This window comes from Pseudorca crassidens, chromosome 2 (assembly GCF_039906515.1).
Source record: "Pseudorca crassidens isolate mPseCra1 chromosome 2, mPseCra1.hap1, whole genome shotgun sequence".
Taxonomy (NCBI): domain Eukaryota; kingdom Metazoa; phylum Chordata; class Mammalia; order Artiodactyla; family Delphinidae; genus Pseudorca; species Pseudorca crassidens.
In genome coordinates, this window is record NC_090297.1 from 4077355 (window position 1) to 4099534 (window position 22180).

General features: G+C 51.4%; 1 protein-coding gene across 13 annotated transcripts in view; it reads right to left on the minus strand.

Moving 5' to 3' along the window:
* Positions 1 to 22180, minus strand: part of NPHP4 (nephrocystin 4) — a 148802-nt gene that overhangs the window by 47643 nt on the left and 78979 nt on the right. For all 13 annotated transcript variants that reach the window (XR_010938909.1, XM_067718197.1, XM_067718151.1 and 10 more), the window contains 5 exons: positions 9372 to 9433; positions 7326 to 7433; positions 5906 to 6054; positions 5558 to 5749; positions 4917 to 5104 (listed from right to left, as the gene is read on the minus strand). Coding sequence is in view for 12 of the 13 variants with exons in the window: in XM_067718197.1 (XP_067574298.1) it covers positions 4917 to 5104; positions 5558 to 5749; positions 5906 to 6054; positions 7326 to 7433; positions 9372 to 9433 (699 nt within the window). In the remaining variant the exon portion in view is untranslated. The remainder of the gene's footprint in view (positions 1 to 4916; positions 5105 to 5557; positions 5750 to 5905; positions 6055 to 7325; positions 7434 to 9371; positions 9434 to 22180) is intronic.

Consider the following 22180-nt stretch of genomic DNA (forward strand, 5'->3'; position numbering starts at 1 on the left):
TGCCAATGCAGGGGACACGGGTTCGAGCCCTGGTCCGGGAAGATCCCACATGCTGCAGAGCAACTAAGCCCGTGCACCACAACTACTGAGCCTGCGCACCACAACTACTGAGCTCGTGCTCTAGAGCCTGTGTGCCACATCTGCTGAGCCCGTGAGCCACAACTACTGAGCCTATGAGCCACAACTACTTACCCTGGGTGCCACAACTACTGAGCCCGTGTGCCACAACTACTAAGCCCACGAGCCACAACTACTGAGCCCATGTGCCACAACTACTGAGGCCACACTCTAGAGCCCGTGAGCCACAACTACTGAGCCCACAAGCCACAACTATTGAGCCTGTGCACCACAACTACTGAGCCCATGCTCTAGAGCCCATGCGCCACATCTACTGAGCCCGCGAGCCACAACTACTGAGCCCACGTGCCACAACTACTGAAGCCCACGCACCTAGAGCCCGTGCTCCACAACAGGAGAAGCCACCGTAATGAGAAGTCCGTGCACCACAACAAAGAGTAGCCCCCGCTCACCGCAACTAAAAAGAAAGCCCACGCGCAGCAGCGAAGACCCAGCACAGCCATAAATAAATAAATAAATAAATACATTTACTAAAAAAAAAAAAAATTCATGGAATGGTGCACTTTGTTGTATGCATGTTATATTTCAACAACAAAAGAAAACGTCTTAAGTGAGGCCCATGAAAGACTCGGTGCTGAGCCAGCTCAACCTTCTGAGGTCTTGAGGAACCCGGTCCATCCGGAGAGAACCCCCAAGTCTGGGCTGCCAAAGGAAGCCCAGATCTGCTCAGTCAGAGGCATCTTTGGCCAAGGCTCAGCTGTGTAAGAAATTGCAAAGCCTTTGTGGACTCTGAATTTTAATTCGCCATGACAAGAAAATTCGATTCTGGATTTTAATTTCTTTGGACTTCCACTTGCAGGGAAATTTAATTTTTGGACTAATTTCTCTCTGGGCAATTCATAGTGGAAAGGGGCTTACAGTCAAAGCAGGAGCGTCTCTAAGTGGTTGGCCTTTTTTATTGAATTATCTTAACACTATCATTTAACCTCATTGCAGAACCTCCGATGAGCTCCACTGGATCAAGTGACTGGATAGCATTTAGCACGGGAAACAGAATAGGGAATGAATGGTCAGCAATGCGTGCAGAGGGGCCTTGAAATGCATGTGTTATTCTGATCCATTTCAGAGCCTTCTGGGGACACAGGCTGAACTATCCACTGCTGGTCCTGGGGGGGACTGGCAAAGGAAAGGTGGTGGGTTTGGGAGCAGTGGTCCCAGGAAGGCTGGGAAACACTCCCAGTGGTGACTGGTCTCCTCCCCAGTGGTGACTGGTCCCCTCCCCCAAGGAGGGCCACAGCCCCACTGGCCATAAACTCAACGGTTATGTGAGCTGGGAGAACAAAACGGAGGAAGGTTGCAGGAACACATCGTCCCCAGCCCCACCTCCGTGCAGAGGGACGGCCCGTGCCACCCTCTGCCCAGCACACTCTCCTCCCAGGGCAAGGGCAGCTCATCGACTGGTGGGTTTGGGGGAAGAAGCAGAGCCCAAGCTTCTCACCCCTTCCCCTTTCTTTTCAGATTTGTCCACAGGAAGAGAGGAGCCCGGGGTCCACAGGCAAGCGGGGGGCGCAGGTTCAAGGTTGACGGCGGCTGCCCAGCCCGACCTCCGCCTGCCGCTCACCTGATGGGGGCTCGGCTAGCACCACGGGCTCTCGGGCTAACCCCATTCCCACAACGGCTCCGACTCTCCACACTGATTCTGACCCTGGACGAGGGAACGGAGCATCACCTGCTGCACCCAGGACTTCTCGCACCCAACGATCTGGCTGACCCTTTCCACTATTTCTTCGTTTTCTAAGCATTTATGCTCATTTTCTAATTACTTTCCTTCTACTTTATTGGGTTTGCTCTGGTTTTTTTCCACCAAACTTCTTGAGCCGAACAATGAGATCAGCATGTTAAAAGATACTTTCTTCTTTACCAACAGTAGAAGCATCTGAAGCTGCAAATGTCCCTGTAATTACCATTTTACTTATTAGCTTTATTTTAAGTTACTTTTTATTGGAGTATAGTTGCTTTACAACGTTGAGTTAGTTTCTACTGTACAGCAAAGTGAATCAGCTATACGTATACATATATCCCCTCTTTTTCGGATTTCCTTCCCATTTAGGTCACCATAGAGCATTGAGCAGAGTTTCCTGCGCTATACAGTAGGTTCTCATTAGTTATCTATTTTATACATAGTATCAATAATGTATACATGTCAATCCCGATCTCCCAGTTCAACCCACCCACCCCCTTCCCCCTTGGTATCCATACTTTTTTTTTTTTTTGCGGTATGCGGGCATCTCACTGTTGTGGCCTCTCCCGTTGCGGAGCACAGGCTCTGGACGCGCAGCCTCCGAGCGTGCAGGCTCAGTGGCCTTGGCTCACGGGCCCAGCCGCTCCGCGGCATGTGGGATCCTCCCGGACCGGGGCATGAACCCATGTCCCCTGCATCGGCAGGCGAACTCTCAACCACTGCACCACCAGGGAAGCCCTAAAGGATAATCTTTTTTTTTTTTTTTTTTTTTTTGCGGTACGCGGGCCTCTCACTGTTGTGGCCTCTCCCGTTGTGGAACACAGGCTCCGGACGTGCAGGCTCAGCGGCCATGGCTCACGGGCCCAGCCGCTCTGCGGCATGTGGGATCTTCCCGGACCGGGGCATGAACCCGTGTCCCCTGCATCGGCAGGCAGCCTCTCAACCACTGCGCCACCAGGGAAGCCCGGTATCCATACGTTTGTTCTGTATGTCTGTGTCTCTATTTCTGCTTTGCAAATCAGATCATCTGTACCATTTTTCTAGAGTCCACACATATGTGTTGATATACGATATTTGTTTTTCTCTTTCTAACTTACTTCACCCTGTATGACAGTCTCTAGGCCCATCCACGTCTCTACAAATGACCCAATTTCGTTCCTTTTTATGGCTGAGTCCACTTTACTTATTAGTTTTGATATGCAATATTATTTTGTCATTCAGTTTTAAGCAGCCATTTCTACATTGATTTCTTCATTTACCTAGGGAAAAATTAGAAATATGTTTTAAAATTCAAAAAGAGCCAGCAGTTTGGAGCCTTCCAGGGGGAGGGCAGTGAATGATTTCTGACCTTGAGGTATTATGGTCAAAGAATGCTATAAAATTAGATTAGATATAGGGTCTCTTGGTATATGGCAATACCTGCTTGGTGGCCTAAGATATATATGAATATATATACACACATATATGAATAATAATATATATACACACATATATGAATAATCAGTTTTTATAAGTTTCAGAGGATACTTGAAAATGACACATATTCTCTAAACTGGTTGCACAGGTTCTACAAGATCATCTCTTTAAACTGTATTTTATAATATTCTCATTAATTCTTTTTCTGCTTGATCAATCAATTTACTGACAGAAGTGTGTCAAAACCTCCTATGATTGTAGGTTTGTCAGTTTCTCCTTATAAAGTCCATCAATTTGTCCTTTATCTTTGGCAGCTGTGGTTGTTAGAAGTTCACGGATTCAGAATCATTTTTTCCTAGTGAATTATTCCCTTAATTATTATTTAATAGGCTTCTTGATCCCCAGCAATGCCTTTGCCTTTTGTCACTTTTGTCTGATGTTAATGTTGTTAAACTAATTTCATTTAATATTTTAACACGTCTTTTTCCACCTGTTAAGTTCTACTCAAGAGGCAGCAGTGGTTCAGACCCCAGGTATGTCCCTTATGAGCCGTGCGACTGGCCAAAGACAGGACAACTGGCCACCAAAAACAACAACATATTTGGTATGTTCAGTCCACTGCAGTTTAAATCCATCAGTTGATAATGATATCAGAAAAAAAAGCCATTGGCCCCACCCTTGAAGGATGCTGGGAACTGTCTCACTATTTTAAAAATTAGCAAACAAAAGAGAAGAAAATCAAGCATTATTCTGCCTTCTCTATATGAATCGCACCTCAAGGCAACCAAAGAATTGGTGAGGAGAAGTTTCGTTTTAAGGAAGCATTCCAGCTGATACACGAAGAAGTGTTCTAGGAGTAAAACATCACCACTGTGTAGCCTTGAGTGAAGCGATCACTCCATAAGCAGCAGTCTGGATGGTCACTGATGGGGCATAAGAAGCAACCCAGGCCTCATGCTGCTGCAGAGATGGGGACACACCACCAGCAATACAGACGCCTTGCCCCAAGCCAAAAGCATGCATCTGCTCACACATCTAGATCTAACTCCAATTTACAGGCAAAACAGGCGATAGAGGAACACCGCAGATGTCACCACTGGGCCGCAAAACCGAAGTGCAGACACTGGGAGGCTCTAGGGCACCAGCAACGTGGCGACTTCAACAAATAAATTAAAGCGAAAAAACAGAGACAGGGTGGTGATGACAGCTGTAGGTAGAAAGAGACTGGAGAGTCGCACCATCCCAACGCACAGACCTTACTGAGATCCCGATTTGAACAAACTATTATAAAACTTTATGAAGTTACTGGGGAAATGTTAACATTGGCTAGGTATTAAGTTATAGTATTAAGTCAGCATTAATTTTAGATGGGGTAATATTATTGAGTTTATGTATTTTAAAAAAGACCCTACTTTTTTAGATCTACATAAGGAAATATCTATAGATGAAATCATATAACATCTGGAATTTGCATCGAACAGCCCTGGTTCGGGGAGGGACCTAGACAGGGATGTCACCGATAACTGTCAGAGGTAAGTGGCAGGGGCACTGATTTACTGCACTGTTCTCTCAAACTGTGAACGTGTTTGAAGTTTTTCACTGTTCAACATTTTCTATATAAGAAAATTCGCAGACAAAGCTTGGCCCTGGATTTCGCATTTGCCGGGGGCCCAGCGCTCACCCGCATCAAAGGAGCCGTCCTTGTGAATCAGGACGAGGAGGTGGGGCAGGGAGGCCGAGCTGCTCTTCCCGGCCTCGTCCAGCTCAACCAGCTGCAGCCGCGGCGTTGTCTCGGGGGGGAAGCGGTAGAACTGGAAGGTGAAATACACAGTCTGTGGCCACGGCGCTGCCTGGTCGTCCTGGGACACCCTGGATCCAACGACAGCTCCGAGTTAATGAAGGGTCCGGGCGGAGAACACGGGCTTTTGTCACACACCCGCAGGGAGACAGCAGGTGAGAGGCCGCCTCCTTCATCCACACCAGCAGCCCTACTGTGACCTCGGGGAGCCCGCCGGGCATCCCCCCACTTCAGGCATGGCTGGAGAGCCCAGATCTCGGGGCTACACCAGTACCCAAGGACAGGGCAACACTCTGTCCACACTGTAACTAAGGACCACAGGAGATCGGTCAAAGCACGTTTTACAGCATTTGGAAATGGTAGTGGGTGGGTCCCAGCCAAACGAAAATAAAGACAGAGGGCATTCCGCAGTCCCGTTAAGACCGGATCGTAGTATTCTCCCAGAGCCACAAAGAAGTTCTTCCTCAGCACAAGAAATGCAAAAGCCAGGAAAAGAGCAACAGACCAAATAGTCAAGCGTTTACCTGCTAAAGGCAAGAAACTGTAGCACTATCTCGTTGCCTTGCAGACAGTCTGATTCTTCCTTCTGAGGGTTGAACTTCACGGGATCTGTAGGATCCACGGCCTCGGCGGGTTGCTTGTTGGCGTCCAGAATCTCGGGAAAGCCGGCGGACCGCAGCAGCGCTAGGGAGGCTCGTGACGGCTTCCCTCCAGAGCTGGAACAGAAGGCCTCCTGAGCCAGCCTCCAGGAAAGGGCCAACCAAGAGGCAGGACCCGGAAAGCCAGCTCTCTAGGAAAGCCCACCGCTCAGGGGGTCGAAGGGTCTTGATCACACAGCACTTGCCCTGGGCCCTCCCAGACCTGCCCCTCACCTCCTGGTCCGGGCTCCCACGATGATCGGGGCGTGCACAGGTGTGAACGGCAGCTCCTGCAACTGCTCAGCAGTGGAGGTGCCCGGGACCAAGGCCGTTTGGCTCAGGTCAGCTTCCAGGTGAGAGATCCTGCCCTCCAAGGGGAACTCCTGCCGAACACAGTGGGGCCCCAGGTGAGGCCAACCCAGGCACCAAGGATGCCTGACTTGGGGCTCGTGGGTGAACCGCCTCTGTCACATTGCAAATGAAAACAGGAGGCTCAGCTGCACTGGAATTTCAGGGAAGCGATGAATAATTTCAGTATAAGAATATCCCATGCAATATCTGGGACACACTTATACTGGAAAGTATTGTTTATCTGAAATTCAAATCCACCGGGGCATCCTGTGTCTTATGTGAGTCGAAAAGCAACGAGGAAGGAATCATAATTTTTTGAACAGCCCAGTAGCACAGGAGACATCTGCTGCCTGAGAAGGCAAATGAACATCAAAACCACGTCTACGGAACAGAAAGATGAAACCAACTCCAATAACGCTAGGGAGACTGTGGGACGGAGCCCCCGAGCCTGTGTAAACGCTTCCCTGTCCCCATGTCACCGAATGCTCTAGGCTTTCACCGGCACCCTCCGCCCGCCTCCGTCTAAAGGAAGAGCCTGACGGGGTCTGGGACGCTCTCTCTCCAACTGGCTTCCCAAGCTTCCCGTTTCATTCAGAAGGAGCCCCACGTGACCGGAGGCAAGGAACACGGGCCTCAGGCGCCGGTAACAGAAGAGATGAAGGCTCTTCATGATGACACGAGCCCAGATATAGTTTAGAATCTGGCATTTCACCGTGAGGGTTTTCAAGGAAGTGATTAAATGGAACCATTTTTCCTCAACAGACTTCCAAGGCAAGACTGAAGTTTGCAGGTGAACCAGCAAACTCTACGTGAGTCCCCCAAGTTCAGTAGGCGGAAACAGGCCTATTTTAGCCCACTAGCTCCACTGGGATCGGGGACGGTGGGCTTCACAAACTCTCCTCCAGCCGCAGGGCGAGCGTCCTGGAGGGGGAGCTGGCAACTTGGATTGACCTCTATTTACATCTCCAGCGAAACCTCCCCTTTCCTCTCACGTTCAGAGATCTAAGGGCGCTGTTACTTTGTCTTCGCAGGTAGAGCAAAGCCTAAATCAAGCCCTGTGGCAGGAAAAGCTCCCAGACCAAATACCCTTGGTCACCGAGACGGATGGTGGCAAAGATCTAAAGCTGGAAGGAGGTGATGTCCAGCCCCCATCCCAACGCCCGCAACACAGAGAACCCAGGAAGGTCTTGGTCACCTCACCAAGGACCAGGGCAGCTCACAAAGTCAGAGACTTCCACAGAAGTCAGGAGTTTGGAGCCATTTCCTGGAAGGAGGCAGGCGAGAGGAGGGGCAGCCTACTTACCCCCGGGGCCAGGGAGAGTGTGGGGCTCCCCGGTGGCTTTGAGGAGGCTTCGGCCGAGCGGCGCTGAGCTGGAGACTGTGGGGAAGCCGCCAGCTGGGAAAGCGACAGCTGAAGGGAAGAAAGCTTGGGTAAGACGACAAAATGCACCCCAGTACCTTCACAAAGCCCCTCCCACCGCCCGCTGGCACAGGCCCCTGGGAAGGAAGGGAGGACTCTGATGCGGCCACAGGGAGCAGTGAGGTCTGGAATCTCCTGGAACCCGGCATCACGTCTAATTGCTTCTTCTCTAACTACCGAGAGGGGTAATTCTGTGGTTTCTCCCACATCGTAATATTTGAATAAAAATATTATTAACAAGGAAAAGCAAGTGGAGAAGGGGAAATGGCCAGGGAAGCCGGGTGGGTTCTCTGACACTCGGGCTGCAGGGCCAGCTTGTCTCTGAACCTCTCTGGGTTTCACCTCCACCCCTGGACTGAACTTCTCCAAGACCCCTTCTGATTCTAACCACCTGTGTTCCTACGACATGAACCCGCCCGTTAAGGCAGTGACCATGATGGCAGCTGACGTGGGCCCTGGAAGCCCCACTCCACCACTTCACTGCCACGTGACGTGGGCAAGTCGCCTAACTAACTTGGTCTTGCCTCAGTCTCCTCATCTGTAAAATGGGGGTGCTAACAGTACCTAGGTCACAGGCCTACGGTGAGAAAGGGCTTGGCAAGGTACCCGGCACAGGGTCAGGTAAATGTGACTAACGTGAGGAAAACGAACGTTGCACTAAAAGGCCGGTGTGAAGAGGTGGAGGGCCCTCGCTCTGCTGAAGACCCGTCTCTCAAATCCTGGTCTCTATTTATGATGTACACGTTAACAAATGAGACGTCTGTCGTCAGCAGCGACAGCTGGCCCGGGGGCGGGGGGGGGGCGGGGGGGGCTGGTGCTGGTACAGAGAAGGACCCAACCCACGATGAGGTGCTGAAGAAATGGGCGAGGGGCACTGGGGGATCCGGGCAGCATCTTAGGGGCAGAGAAGAATTTAGGGTCTGCTCAGCTCCCCTCAGAGTCCACAAGCCGCCGTGAGCGCCTCCTGCCTCTGGGGCTGGAGGTGCTGCCCTGTGGCCCCTCAGCACTTAGGGGCACCATGCCGACCGCTGGAGGGAAAATGCTGGGACAGGCCAGCGGGGGCCGGGAGGCTGTCCCCAAACACGTGTCTTCGGGCAAACACCACATTCACTTCTGGTCCAGTTTCCCAGCTGCACGGTCCACATTAAAGCCACATCCTGGGGACAGCCCTGGATACCGAATCATTCAACCTTTCCAGAAGGTCAACGTCCAGGGTGATGTTGGCAGACAACGTCATCAGGAGGACAAGCCAACTCTGACCTCATTCAAAAACCACGCTGGCCAGAGCCAGCCCCGAGCCATGGGCAGACCCGGCTCAGGATCCCTGAGGGGCGGCCGCAGCTCCTAGCACCAGAGGAGACGTGTGCTCTCCGACAGGCCCACCAACGTGCTGGCCTCTGTTGGTGCCGCCCTGTCCCCCCCAGCACCAGCTGCTCGGCGCACCTGCCCGGCTGCGGCCTGGGGAAGCCACGGCCTCACCAGCGCCCTCTCCTGGCAGAGGGTCAGGAGAGGAGGCTGCAAAGAGCGCTCCTCCGTGTCCCAGAAGGGGAAAAAAGGCCATTCAGTCCTGAAAGATTCCCAGCCGTCAGACATAATTGCGGGAGAACACATCAGCTTGAGTGCGGACACAGGCCTTCCATGGCAACTGGAGGATCATCAACAAGCAGCAGAAGCCACGGCCCTGACAGCCGGCGCTGGGAGCAGCGCACTAGGGACCCGCCGCGGAGACGGGCAGGAGGGCGGCTGAGGACACCTGCACCTCGACACCTGGGGGCCCCTCCCCTCCGGCTCACTGGGACGCTTCCCAGCCCCCACAAGTAAACAGGACATCAACTGTTCTTAAAGATGCAAAGGGGACTTTCCCGCCCCCAGAACCTTTAAATACTTGACTGTGGAATTCCGAAACAGGCCTCTTGGGCCTGGACTTACCCCTGGTCCCACTGGCGAGTCCTGGGGGGTGGTGAGTCCCCGGGGCGGTGGTGCTGGCAGGCCTGGGAGGAAGCACAGGGGCCGGGGAGGGGCCGTCAGCCTGGGTGGGGCAAGGGCACCGGAGCCCAGCTCAGGCAGGCCTGGCGCGACAGTAACCGGTGCTCGGAGCTGGGCAGCGGCCACTGGGCAGCCCCAGTGCTTGGCGAGCAGACCAGGGCGCTCGTCCCCAGTCACCGCCTGCAGGATGGAGCCCGAGCTCGCTGCCCACTTCCTCGGCCTCCTCCCTGCTCAAGAGGCTCACTCCGTGTGCGCTCAGGGAGACGTGAGGCTGTCAGACACCTGAGGCTCTCCTGCACTCACCTCAAGGCTCACCCGTCCTTTCCCCTGCTCACCCTCCCCTGCCTTCGTGGGGCCGGGCTCTGATGCCTGCCTGGGCCGGTGCTTCCCTGGCTGGGGCCCACTTGCTGTTCTGTTACATAAGAAACTTGTAAACAGACGCACTCCGGCTGGGCGCTCCAGCTCTCCCATCACTCACAGCCCATCCCCTGAGGCCCACTCACTCTAGGGGTGTGAGTGCAGGCATGTTCGTACTGGGAAGAGTCGAGGTCGGCCCTCCACAGGGTCCCTGGAGCGAGGGCCAAGGGCGCCCCTGCCCTGGGTGATGCGAGGCTGGTTCCTGCAGCACCTGAGGCGCCCAACTGCAGAGGGAGCAACCACTCCCACAGCGCTGTCCCCACCCGCCGAGCATGGTCACCGCACAGTGGCCCGGGGCAGGACCGGGCTGGAGTCTGCCTGTGCTGTTTCCACCCCGATCCCAGGCCCTGCACTCCTGTCTAGGAGTCCAGACATCACTCTAGTCCCTGAAACCCCCAGACTCTCAGCACTGTGCTCCGGCGTCTGGGGCCACCCATCAACTCCCCATCAGCCCATATACGCACGCTTCTTCTGCCGTCAGCCGCCAACATCACCGCCTCCAGTCAACGGTGGGGCTGCCCGCTGACCGGGGCCCATCCTGACACGGCCCCCTCCGCTCCCCTGAAGGCCCAGGTGGGACCGGGCACCTGTCCGAGGTGACACGTCTGGTCTCCCTGAGGACCGCGCCTTCCTAATGCACCTCGGTCCCCTTCACAGTGACCCGACTCTGGCCGCTGCATGTGGACGCAACCACCGGCTGGACTTCAGGACGTCCTGGGCCCTGAGAAATCATGCCCCCCCGGCCAGGTAACTAGCCCTGCTCCTGTCACCCGCGTGTGGCCCTGACTGCCCGCACTTGGCCCTCCCTCCCTCCCCGGTGGTCTCTGCTGCCCAAGTCCCTGCACAGCCACGTCTGAGCCCCAGACCGGGCGGTGCCCATGAGCAGCTCACCTGACCCCGTGGCCCCCAAGCCCCAGGGCACACGGCACGGGGCAGGCGCGGGCAGCACCTAGCACCTACCAACCGGCCAGTGCACACGAGGGCCGTGACCCTGAATGCTGTGCAGTCTGAAGGGAGGACGCCCGACTCCCCTGGCAGCCCTGAATCCCACCACAGCTTCAGCCACCAGGCAGGAACCGCACGTGCGAAGCACCCCCGTAGCCGGCCCTGCAGTGCCCTGGGGCCGACATGCCACCAAAGCCCCTTCCAGCCACCTCGGAATCCACCTGGAGAAGTCACTGCAGGCTCACCCCAGGAGGAGAGATCCAGCTGATGAGGAATAAGGAGCGGGGAAAGCGGGGGGCGGCGTGGAGGGAGGCCCCCAACTCCGCTGGTCCCACCTGAGCTGAGCTACAGGCTCTCCAGCCCCTCGCCAGCCCAGCTCCTTTCTCAAAGCCAAGTTAATGTGATTCCAAAGAACTCGGCACCCTCTAGCCCAGGGAGCCTCCGGTTCCTGAAACGAGCTCCCTTTGGAGAGAGTTAGCTTCGCTTCCCAGGAAAGATGTCATCTCGCGAGAAGCAAAACGCAGACCAGGATTCTGCCAGGGCCCCACTGTCCTTGAAGCCACGTGCCTCTCCCCAGGCAGCTCAGGGCTCCGTGCAGCCACTCATCACCACCACCACCCCACCACCCGGAACAGTCTAGAAGATGAAACAGAAGAGCAGCACGCCGGATTCTCCTTTGTTCCACCCTGAAAGGAGACTGAAAACTACACGGGTTACCCCAATAAAGATGTTAAAAAAGAAAAAAAAAAAAACTACACGGGTTGACTTTGGCAGCGAGGAAAAGCCTGCAGGAAATGGCTCCGTTTTCCTCTGCTCAGAGAAGCCTGGCGCTTGGGAGCCGGGCCGCGTGTCCTCTAGTTGAGGAAGCTCTGAACCCTGCGGAAAGTTAAACCCTCCGAGCCCGTTAAACTCCTCACGCGCTCTTTATTTCCCCAGGTCGTCTAAGCTGGGTACGGCGCGATGTGTTTGAGGTGATTCTTTACATCCTGACTTACACAATCTTAACCTCCTAGACAACCAACCGCACAAAAAAGGCTTTGCAGCAGATGAAAGCAGTGCCTGCTGGGGATCCCAGGGCCCAAACCCACACACCCCAGCGAGGCACGGGCTGTGAGAAAATACACCAAAACCACAAAATAACTTGGTTTCAAACCTTCTGTTCTAATGTTCCATGCGGCGGTCGCTGATTAAGTTGCTTCGCAAACTACACAATCTAACGGTCTTGCCCGGACAACACAGTGTCCTCCAGAGGCGTCATTGTCATTCCTCCAAGGCTCCCAAAAGCCACGACGGAGGTGTGGAGGTCTGACTGGGAAGCCCGCCTTCCGCCACTGAGCACGACCAGGCTGCGAGCTGCCGGGGCCGACAAGACCAAACCATGGGGCTCTCACGTGTGTATAAAGGCCGCGTGCGTGGTGCCATCTGCAGCGCGCACGAGGACGCGCGCACAAGAACCTTGCCGCAGCACCGCTGAAAACGGCAAGCCATGAGGACGGCCCACGTGTTCCAGAAAATGGAAGCCCTGAATTAAAGCTGGTCCGTCTGGGTGTGGAGCCCGGAAGCAATTAAAAAGGGGGAGGTCGACGGGCGGGTCCTGACGTGGGACGTTGCCAAGACAAGTTACAGAGCGGAAAGCAAGTTACCAAGCAACCCGCATAAGGGAATTCCACCTCTGTTAAAGGAAAAGAAAGAAAGGACACGTGGATGAAGGTCTGTAGGTAAATTCATTGAAATGTGTGGAATGGTAGGAACAGTGAGGGGCTAGAACCTCACCCTTTAGACATGTGAGTAATCGTGTTTTCCTGTACTACCCGTGGAATTTAAAATAACTTAAATTCTAATTTACTGATCGTTATCGGGTATGTCTTTGTGTCCCAGTTGGAGCCTGACGACGCTCCTGGCTGGACCGATGGCACCAGGCGGCCCGTCGCAGAGGATGAGGTCCTGCAGCAGGGGATGCTGGTGGCTCCCCAGATGGGGTCCTCCTGTCACCCCACCGGGAATACCGTCCACGTCTGGCCGTGGCGCCGCGCGGCTCTGGCTTCAGGCAAATCACCTGGTCGTTAAAGGAAGAACGCAGAGACTAAGACGACAGCTTTGCCAGGCGCTCTGTGCAGCTCAGGGACACCTCAGCCTCGGAAGGGACTGAGTCAGCAGTTGCCATGCCACCCGAGCCAACCGCGGCACAGACAGACGCAGACAGGGCCACACCGAGTACTTGAGACAGACACGTTTGCAGCTGCAGCCGCCACGCCCCCGTCTGAAGATGAATTTCCCCCACACCCTATTGCTCCCCGATCAGCCTCCATTTGCTGAAAAGCACTGTCGACAGAAGCTCAAGTGTCCAGTCCTCTCTCCAGTTCAGTTTCTAGAAGCCCGAATGCCCTACACTTGACTAAAAGGCCAGGAGGGGGCTTGCGATCTGCCCCGAACCTGGGCTGTCCGCGTCCCGCCAGGTCACACACCTGCATCCCACGCTTCTCTGCATTCAGCCTGGGGGGAGTGGGGAGGTGTGCAGACCACGAGGACCTGAAGCCCACTCCACGCTCCAGGGCAAGAAGGGCTACCTTTCAGGTCAGCACTTCTCAGACAGCACTTCTGACGAGTCAGTGGGCGAGCATCACAGAAAGACAGAAAGTAAGTACACAGGCACGAGAGAGCTCAGGCAGCAGGCTTGGTGACATCCTCCAGGCTGCAGAGAGCAGAGGTCTCTCCACTGTCCTCCCTGGGAAGGCTGGTGGGGTCCCCATGCATGAACACATTCAAGCCCTTTACCCCACAGTGCAAGCTGCCCTCCAGAGAGCGCTTCTGCTTGAACATAGCTGCGCATTCTGGGGGGTGGGGGGCGGAGGAAAAGAGAATCAGCTGGCAGGGCCTGATGAGTGGGATTCGTGGAGGAAAAGGCTGCCCTGCAGACAGACCTGCCTGTGCTTAACTGAAGGGAGAGGAGGCTGTTGCTTAGCAACCGTGGCAGCTCAGGGCCAGGCAGGGAGGGGCCAGGCCTCGGACCAGGAAGGCGGGGCTGTGGGGATGTTCCAGGATGGGGCCCAACAGCCTGCCCCAAGGGCAGGGGGAAGGAAGGGGTCGTCACAGCCAAAGACACAATTTCTGTGAGTTAAATAGAGATTGTGAAAAACAGCTTTCCCCGACAGACCTTGAAAATAAAGGATTACTCAGCATTCAATGGTACTCCAGACACTCAGAATTCACAAGGCCGACCCATTTGAAAGGCCGTTATTCCTAATTATTTGGGCTTAAAAAGTCATCCTCTTGAAGACTTTGATCACAGGAATGGAGGAAGTGAGCAAAATCTAGGAAGAGGTAAAGGGATGCTGTCGATGGAGTGGGTTTGGGTCTCTGTGCTGAAGGAATCCAGAGGTGCCCTGTCTCGGCGAATCAGGCCCAAGAGGAGTGGGAAGTATGAGACGTGCCCAGAGCCCAGGCTGGGGTCACCTTCAAAGACCAGGCTCAGAAGCGTGATCTCCCTCCTGGAGGCCTTGGCTCTGAACGCTCACTCAGGCTCTCCGGCAGATGCCGTACAGGTGTGTTCGGTTCCCGGCCGCTAACTTCCATCCCTGCTCAGTCGACAGCTTTCACTCTCTCCACTGCTGCGTCATGTCCTGGATGACACGACTCGGGTCAGGCGAGCTGCCTGTCAGTGAGGATGCTCTCGAGCATGTCGCCCGCACACGGGGTCACAACCACGTCAAGCATCTAACTCAGTGTGCTCTGGGAAACACCAGGGTTATGTATTTTCAATGGCCCCTTCTACCCGGCCGCTTTTATATCTATTAAGCAGACACACCAAAATCCTGACGCCACCAGAACATTCAAAAGCAAACTACGGGTCAGGGGAATGCCATGCCGGGTTCCAAAACCTGGAGACGGAGGGCCCTCTAGCGGCCCCGCACACACACCCGTGCGGAGGGTGATGAATGGACCTTTGCTCCCTGGTAATTTTGCAGAACAAATAAAAAGGATAATTCATAACAGAAAGCCAGAGCACCTCACTTAAGGTGACAGCTGCATATCATTAAGATTTCCAAAGGAACCATATAGGTTGGTAAAATACTGAAGCAGGAAGAGTTTCCATCATAAGTGAAACATCAGCCGGTATTTAAGTCTCTTATGTTAGGTCTTGGGAGGCAACGTTTTCAAATGCTTGGAGCCTGGGGTGAAGGCAATCACGTTAATGTGACATGAATGCGGTGATAAATCCAAATTAAATAAACCAAATGGAAACAGGTTGCATCCACGCAGATCTGCGGGTCCCCGAACGGGAGCTGCAAACCAGATGACGCTGCTACCGCACGTCTGCACCAGAGCTCAATCCCTGAGTCCTCCAGCAGCTGAAGCATCCACTCCTGTCTGCCAAGGACGCAGCAATAACCCTTCTGGTAGAGAACTCAAAGGGTATGCACCCAGCAGCTCTGAACCTTAGGAAGTCAGGCTGGGGCTCGGTGAGCCCCACACGCGGGAGAGTAACACCCTCCACCCAGTCACCCAGAAAGAGGCTCGGCTCAGCGGGCGACAGGATCATCTCGAGCCCAAAGCAAGAGGCCTTGTGGGGGAGCCCTCCCTGTGGGGTCCCCCCACCCCCTGAACCTCCACAGTGCTCCCTGGAGCCCACACAGTGCCCTGCTCTGTGCCCAGCAGAGCCTCCGGGGGTGGAGATGGTGGGCTTCCGGAAGACAGGCCGGGTGCCACCGGCAGGAACTACCAATCTCTACTCATTCGAAGATCAAGAAATGCAGGAAAAGCTCCTCAAAGCTGGGGTGCAACTACGCAGTGGAAACAGCTGAGTGCAGGGAAAGACCTGGGACAGGAGAGCAGGCCCTCAACCCATCGGGTGACCACCGTCCACCCTCTCTCCCGAGAGCAGCAAGGATGGTTTCCCTTTGGGGCCTCACCCTCCCAGCCCTTACCCCTGGCCCAACCCCACACAAGAGAGGGAGTGTGACCCAGGATGCACGCCCTGCCTCACCCCCATCCCAGTCATTCGGGGTACAGCAGGTGACCCGGCAGAGGGAGGGGCTCCATCTCAGGACTCTGACCGGACAACTGAGCAAAAGAAGTTCTTCCTGCTGAGATTCCTAAGCCCGAGGATAACCGAGCAGCTCCCGGAGCCACCATGTAGGGAAACCCTGCCTGGACGGAAGCCACCACGGACAGCTGGAGGGTGAGCAGGCAGAGGTGTGGGAGACAGACAGACACACACACCAGGTCTTCACCACACCACTCCAGGGCCAGGACGCAGCCAGGCCTCACGTCAGGGCTCTTCCATCACGTGAGCCAATCAATTCCCTCTCCGTTTCGACTATTTTGAGTTGAGTTTCTATCATGGGAGAGTCCCGAGTGACCCATTTCTCTACCCACACGTGCTGAATGCTTTGGGCAACAGAACGATGGACCAGCGGAGTCCCCACTGGTGAGATGCTCCTAAGATCGTCTCTAATGCCGAACGAGTATCCACACCGGGGATCGGCACCTCTTCACCTTCTGCGGCCTCGCTGCGACGCTGCGCAGCCCCTGAGCCTGGGCGGGGCCACACGCCAGCTCTAGCCCCTGAGCTGGGAGGAAGGACGCAGGTCATTTCTGGGCCTTTCTTTGTGCTGGGGGGGAGCGGCCGGCAATACTCTGGTGACAACTGCCATGTGTGACCATAGTGAGCAGAGCCGCCCCCAGCCCACATGGACGTGTACTAAGAGCAGGAAGCAAAGCTTTCTGTCTTAAGCCAGTGAGATTCCGGAACTATCTGTCACCAGGGCAAGCCTGGCTGACACACCCCAAAAGCAGTAGTGAGAAGAAACAGACAACAGACGATATAAAATAAGGAGCAGTCTGTCATACAGAGTGAAGTAAGTCAGAAAGAGAAAAACAAATACCGTATGCTAACACATATATATGGAATCTAAGAAAAAAAAAAAGGGTCATGAAGAACCTAGGGGTAAGATGGGAATAAAGACACAGACCTACTAGAGCATGGACTTGAGGATATGGGGAGGGGAAAGGGTAAGCTGTGACAAAGCGAGAGAGGGGCATGGACATATATACACTACCAAACGTAGGGTAGATAGCTAGTGGGAAGCAGTCGCATAGCACAGGGAGATCAGCTCGGTGCTTTGTGACCGCCTGGAGGGGTGGGATACAGAAGGTGGGAGGGAGGGAGACGCAAGGGGGAAGAGATATGGGAACATATGTATGTGTATAACTGATTCACTTTGTTATAAAGCAGAAACTAACACACCATTGTAAAGCAATTATACTCCAATAAAGATGTTAAAAAAAAAAACACAATCAGTTGTTAAATTTAAAAAATAAAACTCCTTTTTCCAAATAAAAAATAAATAATAAATAAAATAAAATAAAAAATAAAGAGCAGCACCTACCAAGGCCAGGAGATGCAGAAAGGAGGCTCTGCAGGGAAGAGACATCTGAGCCGGGCTTTAAGGCTGAGGGCAAGGGCCCGCGTGAAAGGGCAAGAAGAGTTTAGTGTGTTTTTTAACGTGGGGATACTTTAAAACACTTCTATATTCTAGGTAAAAGCAAACAGAAGTTGAGCCCAACAGCTGAGGCAGTAAGAACACTAAAGATCAAAACGTGTGCGAGTCCACGCTGCACCTAGAAGAAAACTGCAGACCCTTAAGTGAGATCACTCCTAAGCAGATAAACGGAAAAAATGCTAAGCACTCAACTTTCTGTAAACTTTTTAAAAATTAAGAGGATGGACTTGATAAAAGCATATAAAATTAAATTTTCATTAAGTTAATTAAAATTAAAGATACAATTAAAAACAAAAACAAAGAACGGGAGAACCAATAAGTAAAACCAACAGCTAGTTCTTTGAAGAGAATGATGAAGTGAAGAAACCTTGGATAAGCCTGACCAAGAAAGGGAGAGATTCACCAAAATATTAGGCATGAGAAAGGGAACCTAATCATAGATACTTTCAAAAAGAAACAACCGGCCCAGAATGGAGTCACTTGTCACTTGTACTAAGCCAGTGTCACCAAACCATGGCTTGGTACCTTACCTAACTGCACTTTCAATATTCCCCAGGAAAGTGGTCTTAACTGGCCAGTTTGGAATTTTCTGGTTGGCACCAATGAGGTAACAGCCACGTGGACCCCTTCCATCCCCCAGAGGAAGGTGAGGTAGCCCGCTCTTTCCTTACCCCCTCCCCCACCTTCTGCCTATAAACGTCTTCCTTTTTGTTCAGCTCCTCCAAGTGCCTTTCTACTTGGTAGATGGGATGCTACCTAATTCATTAATTGTTCAATAAAGCCAGTTAGAGCTTTAAAATTTACTTGGTTGAATTTTTGCTATTTAATGATACAAATTAGAAGCTTTAAATTAGATACAATTTTATCCCAACATCTTTGTAAACTAAAAGAAATTGACCATTTTTCTAGAGAATATGTATCCCGAAAGGTAACACAAGATGAGATGGAAAACCTAAATAGATCAACAACCATAAACAGAAATTTAAATGGTTGTCAAAACATCCCTTCAAAAGGCACCAAGTTCCTGATGGTTTTATAGGTAAGTTTTATCAGACCTTCAAGAAACAGATGCTGCCTTTTGTTTAAACTATTTTAAAGCACAGGAAAAGGTAGCAAACACAGAAATAGCTTAAAATCTTAAGTGCCAACCTGACTGGATCACAGGGCACCCAGATGTTTGGTTAAACATTATTCTGGGTGTGTCTGTGCGGGTGTTTCCGCATGAAATTCGAATTTCAAGGGGTGACTCAGTTTTAAAGCAGTTTGCCCTTCCCGCTGTTGGGGGGGCGGGGGGGCGGGGGATGGAGGCCTCATTGAATCCATTGAGGGTCTGTATAAAACAAAAAGGTGGAGGAAGGAAGAACTAGACCCCTCCTGCCTGACCGCAGAGCTGGGTCATCAGTCTCCTGCCCTCGGCCCCCTGTTCTCAGGCCTTCAGACCCAGATGAAATCCACGCCACCGGCTGCCCTGGTTCTCAGACTTTTGGACTCAGCCTGAATTACACCACCCGCTTTCCTGGGTTCCAGTTTGCAGACAGTAGATCACGGGACTTCTCAGCCTCCGTAATTGTGTGATCCAATTTCTCATCATATATCTCTTCCCATACTGTATGTATATCTGCTTCTCTAGAGAACCCCAAGTAAACCCTCATTTTACACACCTAAAATGCTCATAATACCAAAACCTGATAAAGACAACAAAAAAGAAAGGATCTATATATAAAATAGATAACTAATAAGAACCTGCTGTAGAGCACAGGGAACTCTACTCAATGCTCTGTAATGGCCTATATGAGAAAAGAATCTAAAAAAAAAGAGTGGATAAACATATATGTATAACTGATTCACTTTGCTGGACACCCAAAACTAACACAATATTGTAAATCAACTATTCTCTAATAAATTTTTTTAAAAAATAGAACCCACTAATATAAACAAATGCAAGTAATAATTCAATAAATAACAAGAGTGGTGTCTTAAATCAATGGGGAAAACATTAAGAATTAAATAGTATTGGGATAACTGGATAGCCATCTAGAAAAATATAAATTGGATGTAAACTAATATTTTATACAAGAATAAATTCCAAATGGATCAATGATTTAAATGTATATATAAGAAGGAAGCCCTAAAACTACTAGGAAAAAAACTTGAGAGAATTATTTGTAACCGTGGAATGTGGAAGACCTTTCTAACTAAAATATGATCTCTTAATGCTTTAAAAGAAAAGATTGAAAAAAGATGACTATGAGGGGCTTCCCTGGTGGCGTAGTGGTTAAGAATCCGCCTGCCAATGCAGGGGACACAGGTTCAATCCCTGGTCCAGGAAGATCCCACATGACGCGGAGCAGCTAAGCCCGTGCGCCACAACTACTAAGCCTGCGCTCTAGAGCCCGTGAGCCACAACAACTGAGCCCTCATGCCACAACTACTGAAGCCCACGTGCCTAGAGCCCATGCTCCACAACAAGAGAAGCCACCACAATGAGAAGCCCGTGCACTGCAACCAAGAGTAGCCCCGCTCACCACAACTAGAGAAAGCCCGCACGCAGCAACGAAGACCCAACGCAGCCAAAAATAAATAAATAAATTTACAAGAAAAAAAAAAAAGATGATGACTATGAAAATTTTTGTAAACTCCTGGCAAAACCACTACAAGAGAAGTCAAAAGAAAAAAGACAAATTGAGAAAATAAATTTGCAACCTCATCACAAAGGGCTCGTTTAACATAACAAGAGCTTCTATCAATTGGTAAAGACCAGCAACCCATTAGAAAATTGGGTCATCTATTTACTACTTCCCACTTTAACATTTTTTGAACATTTAAATATATTACATTTTCAAAAGACTTAATAAAATAAAAATTAAAAAATAGAGATTACTCTGGCTACTGTTTGGGTATGTTTCAATAAAGACTATTACACATTAAAAAAAAAAGAAAAAAAAAAAAAAAAGATCTGCAAAGTATGGCCCACTGGTCAAGTTTGGCACACGATCTGTGCTTATAAGTAAATTTTTATTGGAACACACCCATACTTGTTCACTTACACATCCTCGATGGCTTTCACTGAACACCAGCAGAGATGAGTAGCCGTGGCAGAGGTCATCTGGCCCACAAAGCCTAAAATATTTCCTATCTGGCCTTAAAGTCTGCTGACCTCTGCCACAGATGAACCTCAAATATGGAAACAGAAACATAAATCCTGAACACAGGTTAATCAAATCAAGACAGGTATAACTAAGTTCCCCACATATTATTCTGTCTTATTCTTTAATGGACTTTAGAGCAGTTTTATATTCACAGCAACTTTGAGCAGAAAGGACAGAGAATTCCCATATACTCCCTTTTCACATAGGCACAGCTTGCCTGCTGTCAACACCCCACCCTAGAGTGGGACAGCATTCTCTCTGCTACCTAAATATTTGGTGGTTTATTCACTTACTGTCTCTTTTTAAAATGTACCTGGCACTTCACAGACTGTCAATAGGGTTTGCTGAATGGGTAAGGGGAGGGCACGCTGAGCAAACCTATCCGAATAAACACTCCCTTACTTTCTTCCAGAATGCTAATATAAAACGGTAGAAGCAGGGCCAACACTAAGCTTTCCGGCCCGGCGGGAACCCACTTCCCTAGATGGCAACACGGGCACTGGTTCGTACCCATCAAGGACTCTGGGGTCAACAGTAGCTCTGTGCAAATACTGCATTTGCTCCTGACCTGGTGGTCGCCCTGTTTCCAGTGAGATTTGGGATCTGTATTTAGTTGGGCTGAAAGGGGGTATGAACATGTGGCCACTGCCCACCGATGCTGCCAGCCAGCAGGATGACAAGATCAATGCAGCTGACAGCAACTGTGAAGCCCTTGCCCCGAGCCGGGCAGCCTGCGCACCCCGACAAACCTCTTTTCACCTAACCCTCTCCATGACCTCTGAGGGTCTTTGCCTGTTTTTCTTGTCGGTTGTTTATCTCCTTCTTACTGATCGGGAGGAGCTCTTTCTATTATCTTTCTTCCTTCTAATCTCCTCATTCTTTCCATTACTTTTTAACAGTTTTATGTATTGCAAGTAGCTTTTAGTCTGAGGCTTGTCTTTTTTATATATATAAATTTTTATTTATTTATTTACTTATTTTTGGCTGCGTTGGGTCTTCGTTGCTGCGGCGCGGGCTTTTCTCTAGTTGTGGCGAGCGGGGGCTACTCTTCATTGCGGTGCACGGGCTTCTCATTGCGGTGGCTTCTCTTGTTGTGGAGCACGGGCTCTAGTCACATGGGCTTCAGTAGTTGTGATGGGTGGGCTCAGGAGTTGTGGCTCGTGGACTCTAGAGCGCAGGCTCAGTAGTTGTGGTGCACGGGCTCAGTAGTTGTAGTGCACGGGCTTAGTTGCTCTGCAGCATGTGGGATCTTCCCGGACCAGGGCTCGGACCCGTGTCCCCTGCATTGGCAGACGGATTCTTAACCACTGCGCCACCAGGGAAGCCCAGTCCTGAGGTTTGTCTTTTAACTTTGTTTATGGAGTCTTCTCTCATAGAAAAGCTTTACATGTTAACATTATCACGTTTCTCAATCTTCTCTTTTTGGTTTGTGCTCTATCTTGTTTAAGGAAGCCTTCCTAACCTCAAGGTCATAGAAATATTCTCCAAATTTTTTTCTAAGATTCCTCAAGTTTTGTTTTTCATATGTAGGCCTTTAATCCATCCATTTTACAGCTAAGGAAACTGAGGGACGGACACATTAAGCAACTGGTCTAAGGTCACCCAGTTGGCAACTCTGGATTCACAAACGAAATGCAATTGATTTCAAAGCCACTTACATGCTGCCGTGCTGTCCGTTTCCTTTCAGAACCTGCCTTCTTCACTCAGCACACTGTTGTGAAGGTTCAGCCATAATGAT